General features: G+C 36.3%; 1 protein-coding gene across 2 annotated transcripts in view; it reads left to right on the top strand.

Annotated features, from left to right (window-relative positions):
- LOC121429203 overlaps positions 1–25,848 on the top strand; it is a 37,759-nt gene extending 11,911 nt beyond the window's left edge. The window contains exons 1-3 of one of the 2 annotated variants that reach the window (XM_041626158.1): positions 2,372–2,909; positions 9,043–9,100; positions 24,248–25,848. In XM_041626158.1, the coding sequence (XP_041482092.1) occupies positions 9,074–9,100; positions 24,248–24,739 (519 nt within the window). In that variant the 5' untranslated portion in view covers positions 2,372–2,909; positions 9,043–9,073 and the 3' untranslated portion in view covers positions 24,740–25,848. Of the gene's footprint in view, positions 1–2,371; positions 2,910–9,042; positions 9,101–24,247 lie in introns of those variants that run through there. The other variant, XM_041626157.1, reaches the window with a different exon arrangement.
- Positions 25,849–26,095: the final 247 nt, after the last annotated feature.

The following is a 26,095-nucleotide window of genomic DNA, read 5'->3' as shown; positions in this document are numbered from 1 at the left end:
CTAAACGGAAAGAAGAGGATAACGTATTTCATATTTTAGAGCCATGATAACAAAATGATCTTTTATAATATTCGGTTTGAGATTTTTCAATAAAAAGGGGACAGTTAATTGAATATCTAGTTTCGAAATGTATTGTTCTAACTATATCCTGAATATATTTTAGGGTTATATTGTGCATCACTTTATACATCCATATTTGTAATTGGAAATCAACTCTATCTGTGACGGATTGCCATCCTAAAGATGACAATAATGTAATTCGGGGAGTTAAATAATGTGCGGTAAGTATCAGACGTGCATAGCGGTTTTGAAGCTTTTGTAATTTATCCAGATGGCACTTTGCTGAACAGCCCCATAAAATTATACCATAATCAATATGTGATAATATCAAACTATCATATAGCAATTTTAAAATTCTTTTATTTATTTGGATTTCATTTTCAACTTTTCGTGATTAACTCTGTATCATTGCCTTGTATGCATTTCTGCACCCACTACGCTTTGATCTATCGAATTGTACCTCATTTCTAGTAATCAATATTGACTCTATTAGTATTAGTCATACCGAGGTGATGTAACTTTCATATTTAGCTTGGATGAAGGTATTTTAAATCATTGCGTCAAAATAACTCACCTGGCTTCGGTCAGCACGATTAACAAGAAAATTGGTTAATTGAATCATGTAGTCAGCATCGCTTCCATGGAATGCTTAATGGGTGATTCAACGCGGCTCTGTTCGGCTTGGAATTTACGTCACTTTGGTTATATACTCTGTGCATTTTGTTGCTAGGCCATTTGTCCCATATGATTTGTTGTCGATCCGATTTTATTTGGATTAATTTGATGGTTTTAAAGCTTAAAATGCAATTCATTTTGTTGCTGGGCGATTTATGTCATATGCTTTGTCATCGATTCGCTTTGATTTAGATTAATTTGATGGCTTTTAAGCTTAAAATGCAAAAGGGCCCACTTCCTCTCAAAAATATACATCTATAAAAAGAAAAAAAGGAGACGGTCGTTTCGATGTATCAAAGCTTCATATAAAAGCGGGATATTATTGTTAATTGACCCTGTTGGTGATTAAACAGATTTTACTATATCATCCTTCATTAAACGATGCAAAAAACACAAAGTGTATCCAATGTTTATTTCAATAGTAATAAAAATAGTCAATGCTTCTATAGAATATAACAAATGTCATTTTCCTCATACGGTATCGATTGAAAATGAATTTGATAATTTTTATGAATAAAAATCAATTTCACACTCACTTTTTTCTCATTATTTATTGCATGATAATTTGTTTTCACTGGGGAATTAAAGTAAAAAATTACAAAGTGAATGACACTCCATAAAAAGAGTTTACCTTGGATATTCCCCAAGCTTACTTTGGATATTCTCCTTATAATTTAATGAAAATATTGACCAAGTGGTGCACAGGGGTTCAGGATGTTGTCAACAAACTTAATGATCGTCCGAACAACTATACAACCAGAGTTCCGCGGTCATTACTAAAAATCACCTCAGATTAGCAAGATAAAAGGACGGGCTCAGATTTTAGCACATAACATTGTAGTTGTCAGGTTAGCATATCCTATGGATTTCTGAATTGGGTTTTTCACAGGGACCATCTGGTCCCGAGAGGCAACGGTTGAACGAATTGCCTGGAACCAAATATTTGAAAAACAAAAGGGTTTTCTTTTTAACATTTCGGCCGTGGTCACTGTATCGACAACGTGGTAGCCCCCCCCCAAAAAAAAAAAATTACCCCCATTAATTCATATTTATTAAGGGTTTAGACACAATTTATTTAGACTAGAATAAAAAATAAAAATAAATGAAAAGCAAATATCATACAAGCACAATAAAGATAATAAAACGCAACCATGGTTACGTTTTATTCAACGTCTAAAATCCATTTCAATATTCATCACACGCAATGCCTTTATTAAAACATGGAGATCTTCATGAAGCACACGAATCTTAATAGCCTTATCAGAAAAGGTGTTTCTCAAATCTAATGAATTCACAAAATATGTGCGACACTTATGAAAATATAATTATACGTGGGGCATAGGTGAGAGGAAGGTGTTTTAGTCCGTGCATGTGCAAAATTTTTCATGAAGTATCACATTCAAGAAAAACAACGCCTGAAAATCGTGTCAAACTCATTTTCAACTCGTCGTTAAGTAGGCCGCCTATATAGTGAAGTGAAAGTGGACAGGTAATATTAGCTGGCGCAGCTCTTGAAGCCCGCTAACAGCCACTTGAGGGGGCACAATACCGACACAATATTTGAACAAGCGTTACACACACGCCAATCATTATAGGAATATGGATATTACATTTTTCATCTCTCTGTCTCTCTCAGCGTATATTACACCAACGACATTTCCCGCGCTCGGCAGCGAAAAGGCGCCAAAGTATCCGTGCGCATACAGTACTTTGCTCACCCCACCGAATATGCATCCGATATTCATACTTGACGGCTTTTACCAGCCATGCATGCTCAATATGAATTAATGGGGGTAATGAGAGCTCGAGAAGGGTTTAGACTCAGTCGGCAGGTTATATTTCAGAGTGGACTCTAACGGATTTGCTTTAATCAGACTACGCGGGATGTCAAGACTGGTTGTGGGATATTTGGACCGCTTATTCTCGATTGGACTCAACTAATTTGCTCAGGATCCACAGACTCTATTTAAACATCTCAGATTTTAAACAAGTATAATATCTTGAGATCGGGTCGATATCTGTAGGTCTAATTCATCTAGGTGCATTGTCAAGTGCTTGGTTGGTTTATGTATTTTAAGCTCATCAGCCGGTTCCCACTTGCGTACAGACAAGTGACAGCGTCAACCCATTTTTCCCGCCATCGTTATTATTTGTTCGCCACCTGTAGGGAATCAGTGAGTATATTAAACACGTGTGTTTTTTCACACCATGGTATATTGATAACACTTGGATATACATATAGACAGAGGCATTGTTGTGTGTATGTGTCTCTGTCAATAAACAGAAACAGCTTTCAATTTTCAAGAGCCTTTTCAGGGACCTTTCCATGAACCTCAATGTTCAGGACCCAAGTGGTAATTGTGACGAAATATGGCATCGGTAATACATTTGGTAGGCTATTCTTAGGAATGCCGCTTTCAAAATAACACAATATTGTAACGGTCTAGATGCAATATGCTATAAATATGATAATACACATGAGGATGACTTAACATTGGCCTTCTAGAGTACACGCGTGTCTAGAATAATTGGTATTGGTTTTTTAATTTTCTTGAAAGGTTGTGAATATTTCATTATCATTCAACATAATATACTGTGGATATTATCAAAAGAAACAAAAATCATAGTATGGATCTACTTAATGGCAGATGGGTCACTCAAATCATGCATTTAAAATGTTAACCAGGACAACAAAGTCACGACATGTCCATCATGAAAACAATATGACTGGATGTTGAGTAATAGGAAGTGTGGAATTATTTCATTCTATTTCATAAATCGCTGTTAATGACAGAGTATTCTCATTTTGATTATCAGAAAATCCCAAATGAAGGATAAATTAGATAGATGTGGTGTGATACTAAATGCTGGTTTGCAAGCATATTGTTTCGTAAAATGAAGAAAACAAAATCAAACATGATAGTTATGGTATTTTCAAATAATTTTTGGATAGTAGAGGTAGAATGGTTACTATACGTTTTTTATTTATTTTTAATGTAGAGAAAAATGCCCGATGACCATGATGACTGCAAAAAGGAAGATTATGCGATGTGCCAAGTTTTGGCGAAATATTGAAAATGATGGACAGGAACGAAGAAGAATAATGGATTTCACATTATAATGATTACCTGCCAATGTGTATCTGCATTTATACCGTTTGTAATAGTATGTTGTACCAATATGAATGTATGTACGCCACAATGTCCAGCATTTCCATGTGTGGGCGGTTCGATCAACAGAAAAGTGAAAACAATGGTCAAAATCTTAAGATTTCATCTCTTACACCTGTGGATATCATCTATAATTCGCCTTTCATAATAATTATAATGAACTGACTTTTAAGACTGCATTCCACGATGTACTCAAAGTTATCAGGTGCTCTCAAAAGAATTTGCATTAAAAATGATTTTTCCTCGTCCACGTCGTCAAACAGACAATGACAGAAACGAATTAAATAGATTCATTCTGGAAGTAATCTGCTCATTTATTGTTTTTTTTTAATTACCTCTGTTATGTGTATCTAAACAATGTGAACAGATTGTTCTCAGAATATAGCGCCACGTATGTATAGCACCATTTGTTTAAAAAAGGAAGAATTAAAACCCATCATTTTGAGTCTCATTAATGCCTTCCCCATTTCATACAAAACAATATTCCCACATCAGCAGAAGAAACATGCTGTCAACTCTTAGACTGAATTCTGCCCAACTTTTGATGATAAAAAACGGCAAACATTATAATCAACGCTTGAAGAATTCTTACCCAAATAAAATCTGCAGAATATGATATCCCAAACATCTTTTATATGGTAGGAATAGGATTGTGACGTCAATAAACATATTTAATGTGATTGACAGTGCAGGTGTTTCTTGGTAATGGTTTCCAATGCAGTGCAAGCATAATGATGTCATGATCATTGATGAAATCTACACGTGTAATGTTCGTAGAATACAAAGTTTAATAACATAAAAATGTCAGGCTAACGTCAAGTTGCAGCCGGTGTTCCTATTTCTACACCACCCCCCTAAAATCATGAAAATCACTAATGGCAAGGAATTGTCTTGACTGCGACAAGCGACCGTTCCGATTCTATTTCTATACTTGACGCTGTAATGTGAGAGTGGATTCCTCCTTCAAAATGAGACGGCAATGGGCTTCTTGACATAGAAAGCACACATTTGTCATGTTTTAAGACGAATTTAGCTCAAGACCTCGTTCCCTGAAGGACGTATCTTCTTTCATCTTCTCAAGAGATAATGCTGTTTGCCATGATATCAATGGAACCATTGAGGAGAGCATTTGGTTCCATTCCTCCTTCGCTTTCTTAATGGTATTTTCTTTGTCCCATGCTAATGTGTTTAATGTTCTTCAAAGAAGCACGAACAGTCATTAAGAACAATTATTTTTTGGTCTGTAGGAAATCCTCTGAGGTTCTCTACAATGGAAACCTTTCTGCTTCTACGAATTATATACATAAGAGGTTTTAAATACGGGACAAGGTAAAGTTCTGATCAGTTCATTTTTTTTCTATAAGACTGCAGTCTCATTTGTCCACTTAATATTATTAAAATGTTTGGGAAAAATTAAGCTATTTATATTAGTCTTTGAAAGAATGAGCTTTCCTCTTCTCTTTCTTTTCCCAATAAAATATCTGGCTTCGAAAGAAACGTCCTCCCTATCTCCGCCTAACCTTTTTAAAGCAATATTCCATTTCTTTCCAAAATAAAAAAGCGTATGTTATAGTACAATCAGCAAAACATTTTCATTTTCATACAAAAAATACATAATTGATAATTATTAAAACATGATGAACATGCAGCAGAATTTAACTGAAGGTCTAGCAGGAGTTTAATTGTCTTCAAAACAATCCCCGTCATCTAAGCACAAGCAGAAACAAAACACAATCGGACACACATACACCCACACACACACCGCACATTCCCACACAGCCCCCCCCCACACACACATCCTCGAAACCCCTCGTCTTATCGATTATCGATCGCGAGATTACATCTTTTCCAGTTTCTGATAATATTCAGATAACACTGACCTTAGTATCGTTATAAGACTCCATCATTCTTTGTGAGACTGGGGTACCCTGACGTCTAGACCATTACCAAGTGATCAGAAAGGGTTTTGTTTGGGCAAAGCTTTCTCCATCATCACCGATTTTCTATTTTCACGATGGAGAAAATATGCGAGGCTCACTCTTAAAGCATAACACAATAAAGCGCCTTGCTGATAGATGATCGATTGAACATCATCACATCAAAAAACATCAGACTGATGATCGGGTCATCGGGAAACCTTTCCTGCGAGGACGAGAGGGGAGTCAATGGGCTGAACTATGAAATAAAAATGCTATTTTTAATCCATAGGCATGTTTACCACTTGAGGTAATTTTAAAGAAGCTTCCTTTTGCAAATGAATATTTTAAAAATTTGTAATGAAAAGATCTGACCCCATTCCTAGTCAGTTCACATGTGACCTCTGGTTCTTAATCAATCTGACACGGATTTTGAGCGTGTAAATTGCCTCGGTTGCCCGGGTTAACTTTCAAGATTTGCATTTACTTGAAATATATTTTTGTGAAGCTAATCAGAAACGGCTTCTGCCATTTTTTTTAGGGGGGGGGTGAGGGGTTCATTGTTTGGTTGAAATATGGAGATTCCTCGAAATAGCATTGAACATTTTTTTCTGTATTATTTTTTGCATGCAGGTCAACGACTTGACTTCCAACCATTTTTCAAATTCTTATTATCATTCCTGCATTTCGGGATAATCTCAATTTTGTCTCAAATTGACTGGCCTACTTTTCAAAGCAAACAACATTATTGACGAAGAAAAAAATCAGTGGAAGAAGCATTATTTTTCTAACTCGTATAAAATCTCAAACTTTAAGAGTTCATCTGAGGAAAGTGATCTTTTCGTTTTATATCCAGAAATTTAGTCCAACGAACTCTTTATTATCGTTTACGAGCTCGGATCCCCCAGGCCTTCTTGAGCGTATGTCTGCCTTGTATTCCAGAATATGGATTATTTTTAAAGACATAATCGTATTTGAAAGCCAACAGTCTTAGACTCAAACATTAATTATATGGTTTAAAACAACCTAAATCTATTTTGTTGAAATCTCAGACATAACAATTTGTTTTATTTAGGAAAAATTAATGTAAGAAACGATTGAATTTAAGAGTATATTATGTTAGGTCAATAGATTTAAATAACCACAGACCGAAAAGCAAAGTGTCTACACTTATCGGTTTACTAAATATTCATGAATGATTGGATTTCTGTTAATAATACTAAAGAATAATCTTGTTTTATTCAATGACATGCTTCAATTTTTCTTTTGAGATTGTGTTTTGTGATTTCGTTGATAAAAAATTATTAATTTTATTCTATTCTGGATAATATTTTGTCACAGACAATACCATTGGCTTTTGAAATTGCAATCCTCTCAACTTTGTATAGCGATAGAGGGATGTATTTTGAAAGTTTTTCGCTATACTTTTACATTCCAAGGCAATTTTTTTCTAAATGCCTTTTCTAATTTCCTTTTAAGATCGTCTATTAATCAATACATGGAACTCGGATCAAAATCAGAAAGCCGGTCATTTCATCACCTTTTCCGTTGTTTGCACAACGTCAAATATTGATCAAAGATCGTTGACGTGTGATAGAATAGGGTTGCAGAATATTCCCCAAAGTACATTGCCTGATCAATTTCCTCTCAGTGTTTACTCATTCAAAGGCCTATGAAATGAGCCCTTTTTTCATTATCAATGTCTCTTTCCCCCTCCTCTACTCCGTTTAAACTTCCCAATGCTTTTTTTGGTTATATATCATCTCATCCCTGTCTCCCTTTCCTCTTCGCTGTCATTCTCCTTCATTTTCCTCTCGCTCTTCCCGTGTATCCCCCCTCCATTCGTCAACCCCTTCCTCTTCCCCTCTATCCCTCCACCTCTCTCTCTCCTTCCACCCCACTTTCCCTCCCTCACTCCCTCTAGCTCCATCCACCACTCTCCCCCTCCTTCCATCCCAAATCTTTCTCTTTCCCCTGTTCCCAACCCCTCGGGCCCACTTTCTCTCCCTCATTCCCACACCCTCCCTCTCTCTCTCCCCCTCTCACGCATACACACACACACACTCCCTCTTCCCAATCCCTCCATCCCACTTTCCCTCCCTCACTCCATTTTCCCACATGCACCCTCCCTGTTTCTCCATCATGCAAACATACACACGACTCCCTCTTCCCAATGACGCCCTCCCTTCATCCCTCGACCCCCACCCTCTCTCCTCCCATCTCTCCCTCTCCCCTTCCATCTCTCCATCACCTTTCCTCTCACCTTTCTTCCTTCAACCACTGCTTTCCCACTCTCTCCCCGCCCATCTCCCAATCAACACCACTCTCAATTTTCACCCGGTATATTTTCTCCTGAGATTAAACAAACCATCAATACATATAACCAATAACGAATCAGAAACTGCCAATAGGTCTGCTATCCAGTTGACTTGACGATCCATGAGGCATGAAAACGATGAATAAACTCTCTTGAAATCCAACGAGGCAACAAGACATAACGAATAGAAAAAATAGCACCCCGCTGGGAATATAATCTACCAATACTTTCCTCATCATATTCATACAAAGCCTGGCTAATACCCTGATGATGTGGTTATTCCAGTCTTTTTATTCGATTATACGAGCCAATATTTGGTTCGGATTATGGGTATATAAGATAAACATGCACGTGCGAATTCAGAGAATTATACCTCACATTGTAAAGTGATTTAAGTGTGATTCCAGGCAGACTTTATTCAAAACAAATCTAGAATGATTCTAAAATAACCCCAACATCACTATATAAACAGCGATTCGAAACAGACTTCAGACCGCTCAGGGTCAGCTAAAAACCGATAAATAAAATGCTAGATTAGTAATGTTTGCTTCCAAATTCAGGTATATCTGTTTTATTATTATTCTTATGGTCCTTCTTCGTTCTTTTGACCTTGCCATTTTTCGTCGTCCTGTTTCAGGTACGTTGTCTGATTTCCTTTATTTTTTTACCCTATAGGGTAATGAAATGAAGAAAAGAAAACAACTTGTACGATCATTACGCAGGAAAAGCGTATCCTAAACAAAAAAAATATTGGAATCGGTTGATGCGAATATTCCATATGAAATCATAGTTATCCCAAATTGGATTAATCTACTTAAGATCTGGATTTTTTTCACATACATTTACATGTAAATTGTTGAATGCATCAAAATATAAGTATATCATTTTTTTCGTTTTCTTTCAGAGAGCGGTCCAACACCGTACCAGACGATCTTATGATGAGTAAAAGAAGGGAATATAAGGTAAACATTCATTCATTGTTATTTGACGGTCATTTCAACTGCTCGATAAAGTTGTCAATAGTCATGTCGCAGTCACCATGGTCACGGTCACATATCAACAACTATTACCCCTTGCCTACCGATAGTATATCATTGGAAATGTTTCGATCGACCTGGAGTCGACTTCCGTAGTTTGACCCCAAGATATTCAGATGTCTTGTGGCTCAGTGGATAAGTCTCCGGTCCTTGAACCACAGGGTTTAAGGACTTAAGTTTACATTTACCACTCTCCCATCAAGTGTAATAATTGGAGAAAAAAAATCTTGAATGATCTGGCACTCGATCAGAGTAGCCGTGCTAAGCCGGGGTAATATATGGAGTCCTTATAGAAACAATGTATCAAGCGCTATATAAATATTGTACATTATTCATTAATATATTCTTTATTTATTCGGAGAGGGGTAGGTCAATCCAACAGAGATGGAAATTTGGAGAAAAAAAAGAAAAAGAGAAGATAAATAATAATAGAGAGAGAGACGAAACAAACAGATATAAGTTTGGGGAGATGGGGAGAGAGTAGAGAAAGGACAGAGGGGAAAGCACCTATTATTGAAAAGTGGATGAAAGGAACAAACATGTACGAGTCACTGCATCATACATTCTTTAACGTTTATATGGGATATGGACCACATTTTGCTTCTACCGTGTGGTGAAGGAGGCTGTTCTATTAAGCCACGGGTTAATATCACGGGATGTCACTGTTACTGAGACATAATCACACTATTCTGTGTTAGAACAAACCGTGACAGTCTTTAAATTGCGATACAAGTGTTGGGTTAACCTTTAGCGCCAGTAGTTAGAAGCGAAAACACGGGAACTTAGATTAATTAAAGCAGTCGTCCACTGTACTCACACGTATGAGGCATGTGCGGCGCTTTATACCAGAGAAATAGTGCAATGAACATTATCCGTGGTGTTAACTTGCAAATGCGATGAAAATGAAAGATAAGTCTTTATTGCTGGAATGCAATTTTGTTTTTATTTCCTACTCTGTCCTAGGGGTAAGATTTACCTAATAGGTAATTTGTTTAAGAACACAAACAGCCCATTTAGACTAGTCTCCGAAGCGTGCAAGCTGTTTAGGATAGTATAACTCAAATGAAATTTAATCTATTGCATATTTGGTTCATTCTTGCAACAGTTGATTTTGCTATAGAATATATGCCTATAAGGCTGAAAAATACACATTTCCCCATTTACATGACTAAGGCGTACAGGCGAATAGCAAACCAAATATATCTTTGTATTTACATCATCGAAATTAGACTTCAAAATTATTATTATTATTTATTTGTTATTATTTCCTATAAATTACTACAAATTACTATAAAATCAGACACTTCATTCCTCTTTGGGCACTTTTTCTTAAACAATGTTAGATGTTGGACTTTCTTGATGAAACATACACGGCATACAAATTAATTCATTTATTATTGTTATTATTATATTTCATTTTATTGGGGGGGGGGTAAGAGGATCATCTCTCTGTATGGCAGTACTCGGAATTCAGTCTCATATTCTTTTCCTTTCATCTGGACTGAATCCCAGTAGCGGGGGAAAGAAATGCCCCTCTTTCTCATTAGCAGCACCACCATGTCTGCTATTTCTTGGAGCGGAAAACCCGTGCTGGGAGTCTAAACGATCAATTGCTCCCCATGGGCAGTGGTGGAAGATAGTACCAACCAACCAAGCCTTGGCTTAGATTACATGAGTCCGAACTCTGATTATTTGGCCAAAAATGAAGTTCACATGAATCATCAATTGGCAGATAATTGCAAGAGAAGGATATCTTAAAGCTCTAGCAGTCGTAGTCTAGGCAATAGAGAATCTCTCTAATATCAAGGTTTATTGTCACCCTCATCATAGTTTAAAGATAAATTCCAGTTCTGGTAACGATCTCAAAATGACTTTTTACAGAATTTTTATATAATGACAACCCATTGTCTGTTTGTATGAATAAAAAATATGTGCCAAAGGATTCTGGAAGAAATTGTGTAATTGTTGAGAAATGAGCAAAATAAGCGCAGATTCGGTCACTTCCGTCGGGTCTTTATTCCAGCAATAATAATACACTGTCCCACGTGTGTCTATCTGTGTTGGTGATCTTCATTGTAAACATTTTTCAGCGTAGATTTCAAGATTTCACAAAGTTCAGTTTAGTTAACTGTACCAGATCTAGATCATCGATGATATACTGACAATTAAGCCTGGTTTTACAGACTTTCTCATGAAATCAGTGTTTCTCTTTAAGTGAATTTTAGCAGAGCATAATTATGTCAAACAAACATTTTAGAATAATAAAATCTGAACTGAAAAACAAGTACGTTACAGGTTCTACACAAATATGTAAAATGTATATTAATGTTTGAATAGATAAATGCAGTGTGATTTGAATTTCATTTCCAGTCATGATAATGACACGTATAAGATGAACAGTTGACGTGGTTCCAGTGGCGTACCTAGGATTTCCACGGGGGGGGGGCAAAAACGTCCGCCAAAAAATTTGACAAGCCAAAAAAAGGGTCTTCAATCACAAATAAAGAATTTCGTACCAGAAAAAAAATCGACAAGCAAAAAAAAAAGGTCTTCAAGCTCGTCGGGGTGCGCAATAAAGGTCTTCAAGCTCGTCAGGGGGGGGGGGGCAATAAAGGTCTTCAAGCTCGTCAGGGGGTAAAAAAAAAGGTCTTTCAAACTCGTAAGGGGGCAGGGATACGTCCTTTGCATGGGTTGTGGCTCGTCAGGGGGGGCAGACTGCCCCCCCCGTAGGTTCGCTAGTGCGTGGTTCATAACATTGACATCTTAAGCCGACTTGGACTACCATTGTCTTGAATATTCAAAATGAAAATACCAATTGTCTTACCTTTATTGAACCTAAGCGAACAGAGTAAAGAAATTGAAGTCATTATTACATACTCGAAGACATCTAAGTTAGATGTAGACTAGAATACATTTAATCAAACCTCAAGCCAGTATATCATTACAATAAATCTACTCTATATACATTTCCGGATAAGCACGCTTGACATCTTAAATATTGTATTTTTTATCTGGAGCACTCTCCAATCTGTCCATTTTTCAGCGGCACCGGAGGCCTGGGTTTCTATTTTTAGCTGAGACATGATAGGAGTGATATTTCTGGACGTGTCTAATGGTAATTTAAAAAGCAATGGCTACCAAAGTGAAATTGCCACGAGCAATGATCTGTATGAATGTCAAAGTGATTAACGGTCTTTTATGCTTCGATTTAGCCGATGATAATGTTATTGGCGATACAAAATTGAAAGTGATATTCGAAATAAATCTGATTATATTTGATGGAAGGGCTTGCCAAAAGGTTATAAAGACAAAGTACTTTTGGGAGCAAAATTCAAGTGGTCGCGAATAGAAATTATGGCTTGAATATTCTCGATTCTCTTTAAAAAAATACTTAAAGTTTTGGCACATAGGGGACAACCAGTATAATTGATAAAAACAACACTAAATAACGCCATGGTCGTATCAGTTTACAAAACGTCGCGTGAAAACATTTATCTACCAACTAGAAATAATTATTGTATGATATTGTATACAAAGCAAATGCGAATGTCCTCCCTTTTTCAAGTATTGCGGTGTTTTTACGAGCATAAAGTATAATAATTATATTCATTGCTCAAAAATAGACAGGGCTTAGTAAATACGATATAAGCCTATTGCAAACCTACCTGTATATCTAGCTTAGATGTGGACGTAGTACGACACTCAGATTTGTTTTCAAGACGATATTGATAATGATGATTGTGATGATGGTGGGAGTGATGATGATGATGATGATGATAATGATTATTCTGCTGTTGTGGGTGGTAATGATGATGTTGATGATGATGTTGATGATGATGATGATGATGAAAATGATGATGATGATGATGATGATACATTTGATTGGCGATATTACATACCTACCTACCTGCTTATCTCGGTTAGATGTGGACTTGCTATGTAACATAGAATTATTTTCAATAAATTATGATGACATCATGATTGATGACGGTTGATTGATGACGATAATGATGATGCTCATAATACTGATGTTATCATAATCAGAGTAACCATACCAATTTCAAAAAATGACAATAATGAGAATACTCTATGGATAGTGACAATGATAACAACGATAATGGAATTGATGATGATGATAATAATAATGATGACGATAACGATAATAATAATGATAACAATAAAATATAAGTATCAAAACAATGTTATGTGACATTGAACACGTACCTGTATATCTAGGGTAGATGTCAAACTATTTTTATTTGTTTTGAAAATGATGATGATATTACTAATGATAATTATGATGACGTTGAGGAGGAGAGTGAAGATGATTTTGCTGATGCTGGTGGTCATACATGACGATGGTGATAAATCTTTACTAAACGGCACATTTGATTTGTGATACACTGTATAAAATGAAGTGCTAATGTAGCACTTCCATCGCTTGTATAGTGACGGCACTATGAGTGCTGATTTCAAAATTAAACTAGAAAATCAGCATTCGTAGTGCAGTAACTGTACAAGCATTGTAAGTGCTTACTTAGCTCTTCATTTTTTTTACAATGTATTAAATCACGTTAAATACACATCTGCATAATCTACGTTAGATATGGACTTACTACGTTACTTGGAATTGATTTCAAAATGATGATATGAAAATTGGTCACGATATTCATACGATGACGATGGTGCTGCGGCTGATGATGGTAATGCATATAATCAAGTATTCATCATAATAAGAATAATGCTAACAATGATAATGATAATAAATAATAATAGCAATAATAATGTTGATGATGATGATGATAATGATAATAATAATGATAATATCGATAATACTGATTTTAATAAATTACAAAAGTAAGAAAAGAATGACAATTAAAAAAAATAATAAAAAAGTAATCATAAGGATGTAAGGTTGAACACGCACCGGAATATCTAGGGTAGATGTGTAACTATTATGGTACTTGTTTTTTTTTCTAAATAATGATATTGTCATTGAAGATGACGATGATAATAAAATCGTAATTGTGATGATAATGATAATAATAATGATAATAACAACAATTATAACAATAACATCTACAACAACAACAGCAACGATAATGATAATAATAATGATAATACACTGTAAAAACTGTGGTGTTGAAACTGACACCAATTTGTGCTAATAGAGGACCACACACTAAGGTGTTAAATTTACACCCTAGTGATTGAACATTACCCCAAAGAGTGTCAATGTAACAACCAAGGGTGTTGTAATAACACCCATACGGGTTAAACTAACACTGTCAATTTAACACCGGTGTGAAATGACTGGTGTGGTCCTCTATGTACACCGGTTAACACCACAGTTTTTGCTGTGTAATTATAATAATGATGATTATTATAATAATAATAATAATAACGAAAAATCTTGATAATGATGATAACAGTACTAGTGGACACATTACTACACATTATGATAAAGATTAAATCATTGATGATAAATATTAGGATGGAAATAACAATAATGAAGTATATACTTCTAATAATCATTACATTGCTCCTCCCCTACTTCTCCTATACCTTCTCGTACTATCCTTACAAGATAAGTTGATAGTATTTTCAGCAGATTATGCAGGCCTGTATAATAACGCAATTTTGTTAGATTAGTAAGCCTTAAATTATCTGTTTGATGTCCAGTTTTTCCTTCCAAATTCACGCACGAGAATTTCTTAAATTTCTCACTCTAATTACTGAATTGATAGTAAATGCATTAAAATCGATTTAATTAATATACTCATATACTAAAGATGCGGAAAATATATAATGTTCAAGGTATCTATAGCAACCATAGTGCGTGTACGGCATGGTGTAAGTGGCCATACTATCGAAGTTCCCCTGTGCTTACATATTGCTCTCACATATCAATTTCTACGCCATTCGTGCTAAATGTGTCTATTTAAATAGACAGTTGAGTTTTGCTAAAATGAAAGTAATTTGTATAAGGTCTTTTTAACTTTCATACTTTCCATAGTTTATGAAGTTTATAGCATTACCGATAAGCAAATATCAGATGGGAAGCGATAATAAGAACGGCATTGTGTCATAATATTGTTTCAGTATGTCCTACTCTTTCGTTTTCATAAACATAACTGGAAATATCATGTTTTTTTCAGTATCTCAGTCATGTTTGTAATGGCGATTCGTAGTACACCAGGGGCCCGTTTTATAAAACTTGTTGCAACAAATTTTCAATAACAGTCTAAAACAATTCTAAAGCGATTTTGAAGTTGTTGTAAAAAATTAATTTGTTACAAAACAAAATCTAGGTGCTTGTGGTGATATTACCTGTTCATTGTCTATGTGGTTATGTGGTTCACATATCTTTATTTCCCTTAAATGTTTAAGCAGAATTTGCAGTCAGATTTAAAATGACTTAGATAGTTTAACATGTTAGTACAAAATTCAATTTTGTGAAGTAAAGATTGTGAAGCGTTTCCCTCTTTAAACCCGATTCAGAACCCTGAATACCCTAGATACCTAACTACCATACAAAAATAGCCATAACGGGGGAGAGATTTCCCGCCATTAGTCGTTTGGGATCCATATTACTGCCATATTTCACTAGTAGAGGGGCAACGAACATGGAAATGTCAAGTTTTATCGATTGTGCAGTATAATGCCCGGACTGGTATACGATTTGATAAAGTATCAGCAACGTAATGGCCTGAGATACATACAGGGATTTCGAAATTGAAGACGAAATTAAAATGGGCATCTCGTTTAATATATGAGTATCGTTTCATAAGTTATTTCGTAGGGTCATTTCTTCGCTTATCTTCAATATCGGGTTGTTTTGGTTATAGAATAGCAACAAATTAAATTTATTTAAGATATAGTCCAAAGTCACATTTTTTTAGATATCATGTTACTAACACAATTATGTTTCAGCATTATAAGTAAGAAGGACATTTAAATCACCGTAAGAATAGAAAGAATAGAAAATACAATGGTATCATTTTTAAACGGTGGCTGAGAAAATGATTATCTTTCAAATTAGTGTCCTTGAATATTATAAGAGATTTTAAAATCGATCCCTTTTTTAGAACTTTACCCAGTTATATAAGTTCGCCTGCTGTACACATGATGAAATGAGCTTCTTGTTAATCTAAAAATGTTAACCAATCTCTTTAAAGCTTTACGCAACCTGACCATCTCAAAATTCAAACAACGCCTGATGCGATATCCGATCAGTTCCCCAACGTCGAATCATTTAAGAGAGCTTCAATCAACCAAATGGATGCGGACAATCTTGCCCCGATGCATTAACAAATTGCCAATGCAATTAATCTCTATTTGTCATTTCTGTCTGGGAATTAGTTCCATACCCACTGGGATGCTTAGAGAAGCATCGCTTTTAAAATCCAATTCAGTATAGAGTATAGCAAACATTGGTCTGAAGGAGAATCATCACCATGATTAATATCCGCGCTGAATTTTTAGTTGTAGCTTCAACATGATGGCTTGTATTGGGTTGGTTTTAAGTGTATATTGTTAAAATTAAAATTCAAATCGATTTTAAAAATTCCTTTCCTGACATACCGATGCACACAAAACGTCTCCTAAATGTATCAATCATTTAAGAGACATGCAACATAATCGCTGTTTAGGAAAGAATCTGTTAAAACGGCTATGCTTTAAAATTACAAATGATAACGTGGCTCACATGTGCTATGATTTGGATTTGCAGAAGCTTTGCCAATCTCGTGTGTACGTCCACACTGACGTTTTATTTTACGATGAGTACGGCAGACCTGCCTGGCTCACCATTCAAGTTATCCTCGTGGTGTATTTCCCTCTTCAATGTGAACTCATAATTCGCTCGCCAATGGAACATTTACTTGCATATTAAGCTCCTCTTAGCCACACTTGCGACCTTGACCTGCCCCATACATGGATATAATGCAATTATATTCCTCCCTAACACGATGAACGATTGTCGAACATACATAAATCCATGGTCATAACGACGCAGGGGGTTATTATGTGTTGGTGACAAGGTCCGTGGTCATTTATTGCGCGGTGCAGTGTACTTTCCCGCCAGAGCATCTACTTGGTGTCAATTTGTAATTTCACAACAATTTTCTTTAAATTTGCGAGAAAAATTAAGCATAAAAATGATTAATATTTTTTTAAACACACACACACACACACACATATATATTATATATATATATATATATACATACACACACACACACACACATATATATATATATATATATATATATATTTATATATATATATATATAATTAATATACATATACATTTCTTTCCCTAGTTTCATCCAAGTGCATAGGGACATGTGTTGCTATGTGTTATGCGCTATAAAAGAACTGATTATTTTTATTATCATTATTATTATTATTAAGGTTAGTTATAAAAGAATACACACACTGGCTACTTTCATGAAATTAATTCTGCAAAATACAAAAATGTATTTGATGTTTTTGATGTTAAGTTATCTTTGATGTTAAGATCGAAATGTTCCACGAAAATCCTTTTATGTATTGCAATATAAGAGTAAATGTCGCGTATATACGCGATTGAGGTGAAGCTAGAATAATAAAATGTTGACCGTGAAAAGAAAGTCAACTGTATCATTAAAACCAGGACCTAGTAATTCCCTGTACGATGAATCAAGGACTATCTTTACTTTTATGATTTCAGAAACATAGTAAAATATGTCTCTCATATGCATGTCCATGAAATACGACTGATATTTCGCACTAACAGATCTTCTTTGCAAGCGACCTTCTCTTGTCATCAAACAAAATAATATTCCATGCCCTTAACTTACAAAATGTTTCCTCGCTCAATCATGAGCTTGGAACATGAAATAAAACTGTCATTTCAAGTATAACCCTTCTCTGTTCATGAAACGAAGGCCACGAGAAGCGAACCATGTTATGACGGCTGTCAGAACGAATAGTTTATGAATAATAACCAGTCTGTCTGGTGGAATAATTGTCAATTTTCCTCTACCCACAGGAAACGAACCAGAAATCAATTTGCTCTTGGTAATGGGAATGTCTTATCAATCACGAAAATCGCGTTTTTTAAACCCATATTTCATAAAATCATAAATATGCGTGCCTGTAGTATGCAAAGAAAATAATTATGAATGTTATACTTAACTAAGAATATATTTTGAATTTATAATAAAAAATATTAGCCAATCCGTTTGAAATTAATTCAATAATATGTATTTTTAATTCAATTAGACCATAAATAAAATAGAATGCGAATTTCTACTCATTTGGAAATTGTAAAATGCGATGAATTTTTGAAAGATGAATGATTAAAATTCCATTTCATTCGTCTATTTTGAATTTCCCAAAGAAATGAATACATCGATGTGTAGATGTACACCATGAATTTAACATCTTTCATGGAGAACCTAGGTCCACTTCAGTTGGCGTATATACCAAACACAACGACTTTTGCGAGTGCATTTCATTGCGAGTGGGTCTGTTTAGTGCGTGTGTGGGTGTGGGAGGGGGGGTAAGCTAGTCATGACATGAATGTGTGCTCATTTCTTCGCGTGCTTTCGTATATTACATTGGAGATGGGGAATAGCACATGTTTAATCTTACTCATATATTAGAGAAATCCAATATTATCGCCTTACCCAAACTTAAGTTAAAAAAAACACGCTCAAGAGAACCCATTCCCACACATACGCACCCCCAATGAAAAATGAAAATGAAAACAAAAAAGGAACACAAATATTGGGAGTTTAGCATGTTCTTCGGTATTCTTCAAAGAGCATATTACTGGCAGGCCAATCGTTTAGCAAAACTGTTCGGCGCATCTAAGGCTTCGGCGTTCTTTCCTTGGCTTGCCGGCTAAGGAACATCACAGAGTCTTTGGTTATTTGGAAACCGTTCTATGCAAACAATCAAGACAAGCGTGTAAGTTCGGAATAGCTGACCATTTCTTTTTGTATTTTAAATTATGAAGTGCATGGTCAATCCATTAAACAATACTTCAGGACTGAAATGTCCAGTATCGATTTTGCAGTAATGCCTACACTGCCAAAACTCCGGTGTTGATTTACCACCAGCCCGAAATCTATTATGTCCACACCAGTGAAGTGTTAAACAACACCAGTTTGGAATCAAACCGATGCTGTTTTAATACTTATTGGTGTTGTATAAACACCTATCTAGTGTTATAGACTAATACCAAGACCGGTGCTGTTTAACACTTCTCTGGTGTGGACAAATATAGATTCCGGGCTGGTGTTAAATCAACACCGGAGTTTTTGCAGTGTATCCTTCATTGACATGGCTGACATGACTAAATATATATACAAATTATCCGGAAAAGGGACAAATACGATCACTGCGGTTTAATTATTGTAAACTTAAAAAAATATCAAAAATACAATTGTAATAGACGTATAAGCTTTTATCAGTAGTGGTATTAATCGCGAGTCACATGTGACAAAAATAAAAATAATGTTGACTATAAAACAACCGTGTGGATATCTACATTTCAAACAAACGTATACGCCTGTTAAATGGTGAATAAGGTTGTTCTACATATTGAAACTTGAAATATGATTGACTCATTTCATGTTTCAATAATTACTATTTGAACTCACGAATGATATATCGAAATTCATTCCAATCGAAGCTAGCATGTTGTTGCCAGGGGTCATTTTACGCTACCACCCCGGCACTCGTCGTTTCTATCGTATCCATGTGCGATGCTGCCGGGAGTCATTCTAGACTATATACTACCCCGGCGCCAATCGCTCTCCATGTTCAATGAGTGGAAGATGAGAGATTGAGTACTTAAACTAGAAAAAGATTACTCTCTTCAGACTACATGACACCCTTGGACTTGAAAGAAAATTACCACTTTGGAAGGTCAAATTTAGTTCCATTTTTTGTGCTTCTGTGGGATATTGAGGGCTGGGTTCAAGCGTGAGCGCGGAGGGATGACGAAGGGGTTGTGCATAGAAAAGACTTGGGAGAAAGTTACACGTTCGAAAATTAATTGTTTACCCTTGTCTCTGACGTAAAGACGGACGGGGGCCATGGACCCCAAAATTTTCATGACCAATTAAAAAGGGAGAAAAAAAAGAAAGGATTAGTCGTGATAGGACAATGACAAAATATGGTATTATTTTCCGTATATTGTGTGAACATTGATCACAAAGTTAAGATTTTTTTTATAAAATCCAAATTTCAGCTCACTCGCTTCACTCGCTAGCAACTTTTTAGTTATTTTGCCCCATACGCCATGTACATGTATGCCCCCTTAAATGCTTTGCTGATCACACTACTGACACTTGTGTTTAATGGTAATTAATATAGTTTTTATAATCATTTTGATTTCAATTTTCAAAACAGCCAGATATGCAGGGAAAGACACTATAGTTGTGAAGATTAATGATAATGCAATTATTATTGATTATTAATCAAGCATACAGTTTGCAGATGTCATAAAGCCTACTCCTCTTTCCCTATATAAACCCACCGGTCAGCTGGCACAAGACATCACAATATCACCCCTCTCCTAAAAGGATCCTACAGATACGCCCCAAGTGATAAAGGAACTCGGTGTCCCCTAGACCCAGAGGCTGTCAGTTCTCATCTAGTCGCGATCCGTAAAAGAATGGAATGGAAAATTGCCCAGCTCGTGCGAGTTTTTGATATCGCTGTGTCACAATCACTCCCCATCCACGTTCGACGATTGCTTCGGCTATTGCGCGGGGGCGGGTTAACGGAGGATGAGGAATAATATTTGAATTGAAAGTGATTTTCTTTGGGGATGAAATGGGTTTCTGAAGTGGAATGATGCGTTGTGTCGTGTATTGGTGATTTTCGTGACCTCAATTCGTTGACAGTCATATCACACGCTGCTCAATGGGATAAATGTGTCAATCTCTGATAGCAGATAGCCTGTTACCCAATTTAAATTACAAAACTCTCGAACTCTATACATTGTGTTGATACTTTATCTATAGGTGAGGCATATCTTGTTGTTCAGTTTATAGCGGGTGGGGCCTAAAGCAGTCTAATTACCTGACGAGAAACTGTGGATAACAGTAATCTACAAAATATTCAACATTGAATAAGCTGCACACATAGTTACCAAAAATGCTTAATACATTTCCATTTATTTGAATGAAGAGTCAATGAGTCCTGTGAAATAATGTTAGTACCTTGCTCAAGGGTATAAGTGCAGTAGCCGGGAGAACGAACCACGGACTGTCATAACTTGTGTCTATATATGAGCCTTGGACCACGGTACCTCCATTTGTGAAGAGATCAGGGGCGGATCCAGCTTTTTATAAATGGGGGGCTGGGGTGGTATGCGAGGGAGCGTAGCGACCGAGTCCAAGAGCTCGGATGCACGCGATTCTGTACTTCTCTTCATTTTGACTTCGCTATAGTAAGAGAAACCAGACATTAGGGAATCAAATTGAGAATATTGGTCCCATTTCTGTCATATATTTGACAGGCTATCGGACTATTACGATCTAAATTGATCGTGCCTCCTCGTTACCATGGCAACCATGAACAGACGATTATAATCCATCTTTCAGCCGATGTGTTGCACCCTGGAGAGAAAGCGCCAAGGAAATTTGAGAGAAGAAAAGCAATAAAGAAATGCAATATAGAAGATGGACGGATAAATAAAGGAAGAGAAAGAGGAGAAGAAGGATGAGAAGAAGAAGATGAAGAAGAAGAGGGAAAAGAAGAAGAAGAAAAAGAAGAGATGGAGAAGAAGAAAAAGAGGAGATGGAGAAGAAGAAGAAGGCGAAAAAGAAGAAGAACGAAAAGAAGAAGTATATAAGAAGAGGAAAAGGGGAAGAAGAAGACGGGGGAGGAGAAGGAGCAGAAAGGATATTGAGACAGAAAGAAAGTGAAGGAAATCAACTAAGAGGGAGGCAGAGAGAAAGAAGAAAGAGAGGATCGATAGACAGTGAAAGAGAATGGTGGGTTAATTCAAACATGTTATAGTGATATGATAAAATAATTTTGATTGGTGCACATATCCTTTTTTAAATGAGAGCGCTGTTAAAAACCAATCAACAACATGTATGACGCAATATCACATTATGAAAGAGTCGATAAAGCTTCAAAATATTTAGTGAAACTAGGGACGTGCACAATAATTTTAGGTAATACAGGGTTAATACAAAATTAATCTCAATCATCGCACACATAAGTGTTATAATACGAAAGACTTAGTGCACGGACAAAGATAAGTGAGATTTAATTGACATAAAATTGGGATTCTCGGTAAAATACTGGGCTCATAACTTGACAACATGAGGAGATATCCCGAGAGCAAATGGTGACAATAAGCGATAAGGGAGATCACCTGCCCATTGCTGTACGTGAGTGTGCATACACGATCAACGACTCAATATTACTCCGTGCTATCAAATCCTTACGCGTTTAGAAATCAAATTAGGGGTTGCTGTACTGTTAAGACACATCGGTTGAGAAATACAGAAAAATGGGTTTGTTGTACAAAAATACTACAGATTAATGATTTATTATAGTTCCAATTTCTTTCATATTTGGGGATGGGTCATGTGACACCATTTACATGTTAGAGGGAGTTGGTTTCTAGGTGTTCTAATAAAAACAATGTTCATCTTTGTTCGTAAATGCAGTTCAGTAGAGTGAGAGTTTTTTTTAGAAAGACTGATGTAAAAATTGTAGGTCCTGCATTTCTTGCCCCCCTTCCCCCTGGCGTCATGGGAGTGGGGGTTTGTTTGTTTGCTTGTTCAAAGGTTAAGAGAAAATCAGAATGGTATTGGGAAAATAACGAAACAATGTTCTTAATCTCCTACCTCGTTTTTGGCTTGCTTGCTTGTCAGAAAAGTGTTTAAGAAAAAGAGCTGGTTCCTTCTGCCTTTGTGGCAAACTATCCAAACAAAATACAATTGAGGGATAGTGGGGCAGTACCGGTATTGAGATTTTGCACCAAATACTTAACGAATAAGAAAATAGTTTCTAAATGGCAGTCAAATTAATCAAAAGGATTTCGACGGTACATACCAAGTACACCGTAGACCAAATAGCCATTTACTAGGAGGACAGGGCGGGGTTGACTGTTCTGATCCTGACCTAAACAGGGTTTGCTCTGCACTTTTTATGTCGATGAATTGCTCTACATGGATGAAATACTTCGATTGGATAAAAGTACATTTGTTAATTGAGTCCTGCATTATTTAGAGAGAGGCACAGGCCTATTTTCTACGACCCACTGAGCATCCAAATTACTCCCAGACCTACCGGCATGTGAAGCAGAACAACTTTCCCCTTTTCTTAATCGGTGTTATCCGGAACCCGTTACCCATGACAATCATGATCGTAATTAGAAGAGTTTGTTTTCTCATTCCGGGGTCTACTATGTACACTAATTTACCAATTCGCTATAATGAGTCTTGAAGTCATTGTTTCTTTTTTTTCCCCAGTTCGTTTTGGTGAAGCAATGACGCGAGCTTTCCTGTTAAGATGTTTTATTTGAATGGTGATATAAAAAATATTCATAATTTTGGTGACGCTTATTCTTTTTAGTGCTGTTGAGACATTTTGTTTTAATAAAATTTGAAATATGCTCGAACCGCAAAGTGTCCTTTCTTTTCTAAGAATATCCATAACTTCTTGTTATGGATAGTCGTAACATGATCGAACGGTGATGACTTCCTTTACCTAGTTATATTGCTATATGGTGATTAACAACTAGATCAGTCACTTTTCTAATTTATAAATGTTGTTTAAAAATCATATTCTTCTCCTACTCCTGTTTAGTACAGGCCGAGATTGGCCAATACGATCGCGTAGATTCCCTAATTTCTTTGGGAAAGACAATTCCGTTTTGGTTTCCCAGTAGTTCTTTTCTTTTTAATAGCTTCGGTTGGTTTGTATTCCCTACATACTAATAAGCTCTTATTTTGTTTTTCATCTTCTCCTCTCCTTTCTTCTTTCTTTATTGTTTTCTTGTCCGTCTGTCATCTTTATCTTCTTCATTCTGGCCCTCCCATCTGTTTACAGAGCATAATGCAGAAGGTTGTGGGGCGCCAAGGCAGCACAAAAGGAGGGCGCTCTTCATCACCAGAACGCAAACAACGTCAGCGTCAAATGCTGCAGGAAATCCGCCAGAATATCTCCGAAGTACGTTTCGAGACCGGCGAGGCGATCGGGGCGATGAGCACCGACATGAGACGAATGGGGCAAAGGTTAAGCCGATCGAGTACGACGGATGCCGATGATGAGCCGAACCTTCCCGGGGACTACGGCGCAACGGACACACTGCGCGCCATGAAACAATTGATACTCGACCAGCGGGAAATAGAAGACAGGGAAGAGGCCAAACAGAAGGCAGCATGTTCGAAGCCGAAACCACCGGAAGACAAAGCCGTCAAATCGAGGTCGACTTCTAGGCCGACCTCTACGACCACTACCGCCGAAATCACACCACGTAGCAGTATAACCAGCAATGTTGTCGCAGCCGACAGCAATGACATCGTAGTAGAAGACAGATAAACCTTCAAGGCTTGATCCACGGCTATGTCATTAACATTAAGGGTAGCGGCAAGGGAAATCCTTTTCGTTGCTAACTTTAGACGATTCATAAAACAGCCATGATTCGATACGAATGGGACTGTAACGAAGCAGCATATTTATGGATACGTTTATTCAGATGTTCAAGGATGCATGGAGCGAAGGGTCATTGATTATCTATAAGATGCTGACTCAATGAAGCATGGTATGTTTATTATCGAGAGAAGAGCATGTCACACTTAATGACACAGACTCTTAACCAACTAAGGGAATGTAATCCAAAACAACGTGATGGCTGTGATCGGTCTATAGTGGTTTGATAGGTGTGACCTGCTAATTGTGACGTGGGTATAAAGCTACAGTTCATACTGAACAACCGACTTCAGACCCATCAAAGATATTGCGCCATTCCCAATAAAAGTCGGTTTAGAGTCGGTTTCGTTGGTGTGTACGGGTTTAATAGGGCAAACTCGTAATACTAATAGACACGTGTACCGATAACAAAATCTAAAACGGGTTAACATCACAAACATCATGCGAAATAGGCACTAAAGTATGAATCCGTAATCACTTGATTAGCATTTCGTAACCATGGTAACCATGAGCATGATTATTGTTTTGGTGATATGCCCTATTGTTCACAAGACAGACTACCATAAACAAACAAACGAATACAAATTATGTTATCTGATTCTGTCTTAATATATACGAAATGAAAGAGCAGTTTAAAAACTAATGAAAGAGCAGTTGAAAAACTGCAGAAGTGATATGATATTCGCTCAGTTTTTATTACACCTCATCAGCTGTTTTATTAAAAGGTCCACAAAAGTTATAATAATCATGTAATCTATTTGTTACAGAACATTATGTTCCATGTTGGAAGTAAGCTATCGTATTCCATTATTAAGGAGTGCGAATTATACAATGCCTTATTCTATTTCGATGCAAAATCATAATGTAAACGATATCTATATTCCGAGAAAAGGAGAAGGCACATAAAGGCATAATCTTTAGTGAATTAACATTAAATACATTCTAAAAACCATTTAAGGGAATGGTTAAAGGCCAATTTCACCCCAGAAAAATGTTGATTGATAGAGAAAAATCGAACAAGCACAACGCTGAAATTTCATCAAAATTGGATGCAAAATAAGAAAGTTTCGCTTATTTTTCACAAAACAGTTGTATGCACAACTAAGTGATGTGCAAAAGAGAAAGCCGATGATATCCCATACTCACTGTTTTTTGTTTCATTTTATTGTTTGAATTATACAATATTTATTTTTTAATGATGTGACAATAAGGACCAACCTGACTGAACCATAAATGTTAATGGTA

The sequence above is a fragment of the Lytechinus variegatus genome, chromosome 15 (assembly GCF_018143015.1).
Source record: "Lytechinus variegatus isolate NC3 chromosome 15, Lvar_3.0, whole genome shotgun sequence".
NCBI lineage: Eukaryota > Metazoa > Echinodermata > Echinoidea > Temnopleuroida > Toxopneustidae > Lytechinus > Lytechinus variegatus.
This window is presented reverse-complemented; position numbering and strand designations above follow the sequence as displayed.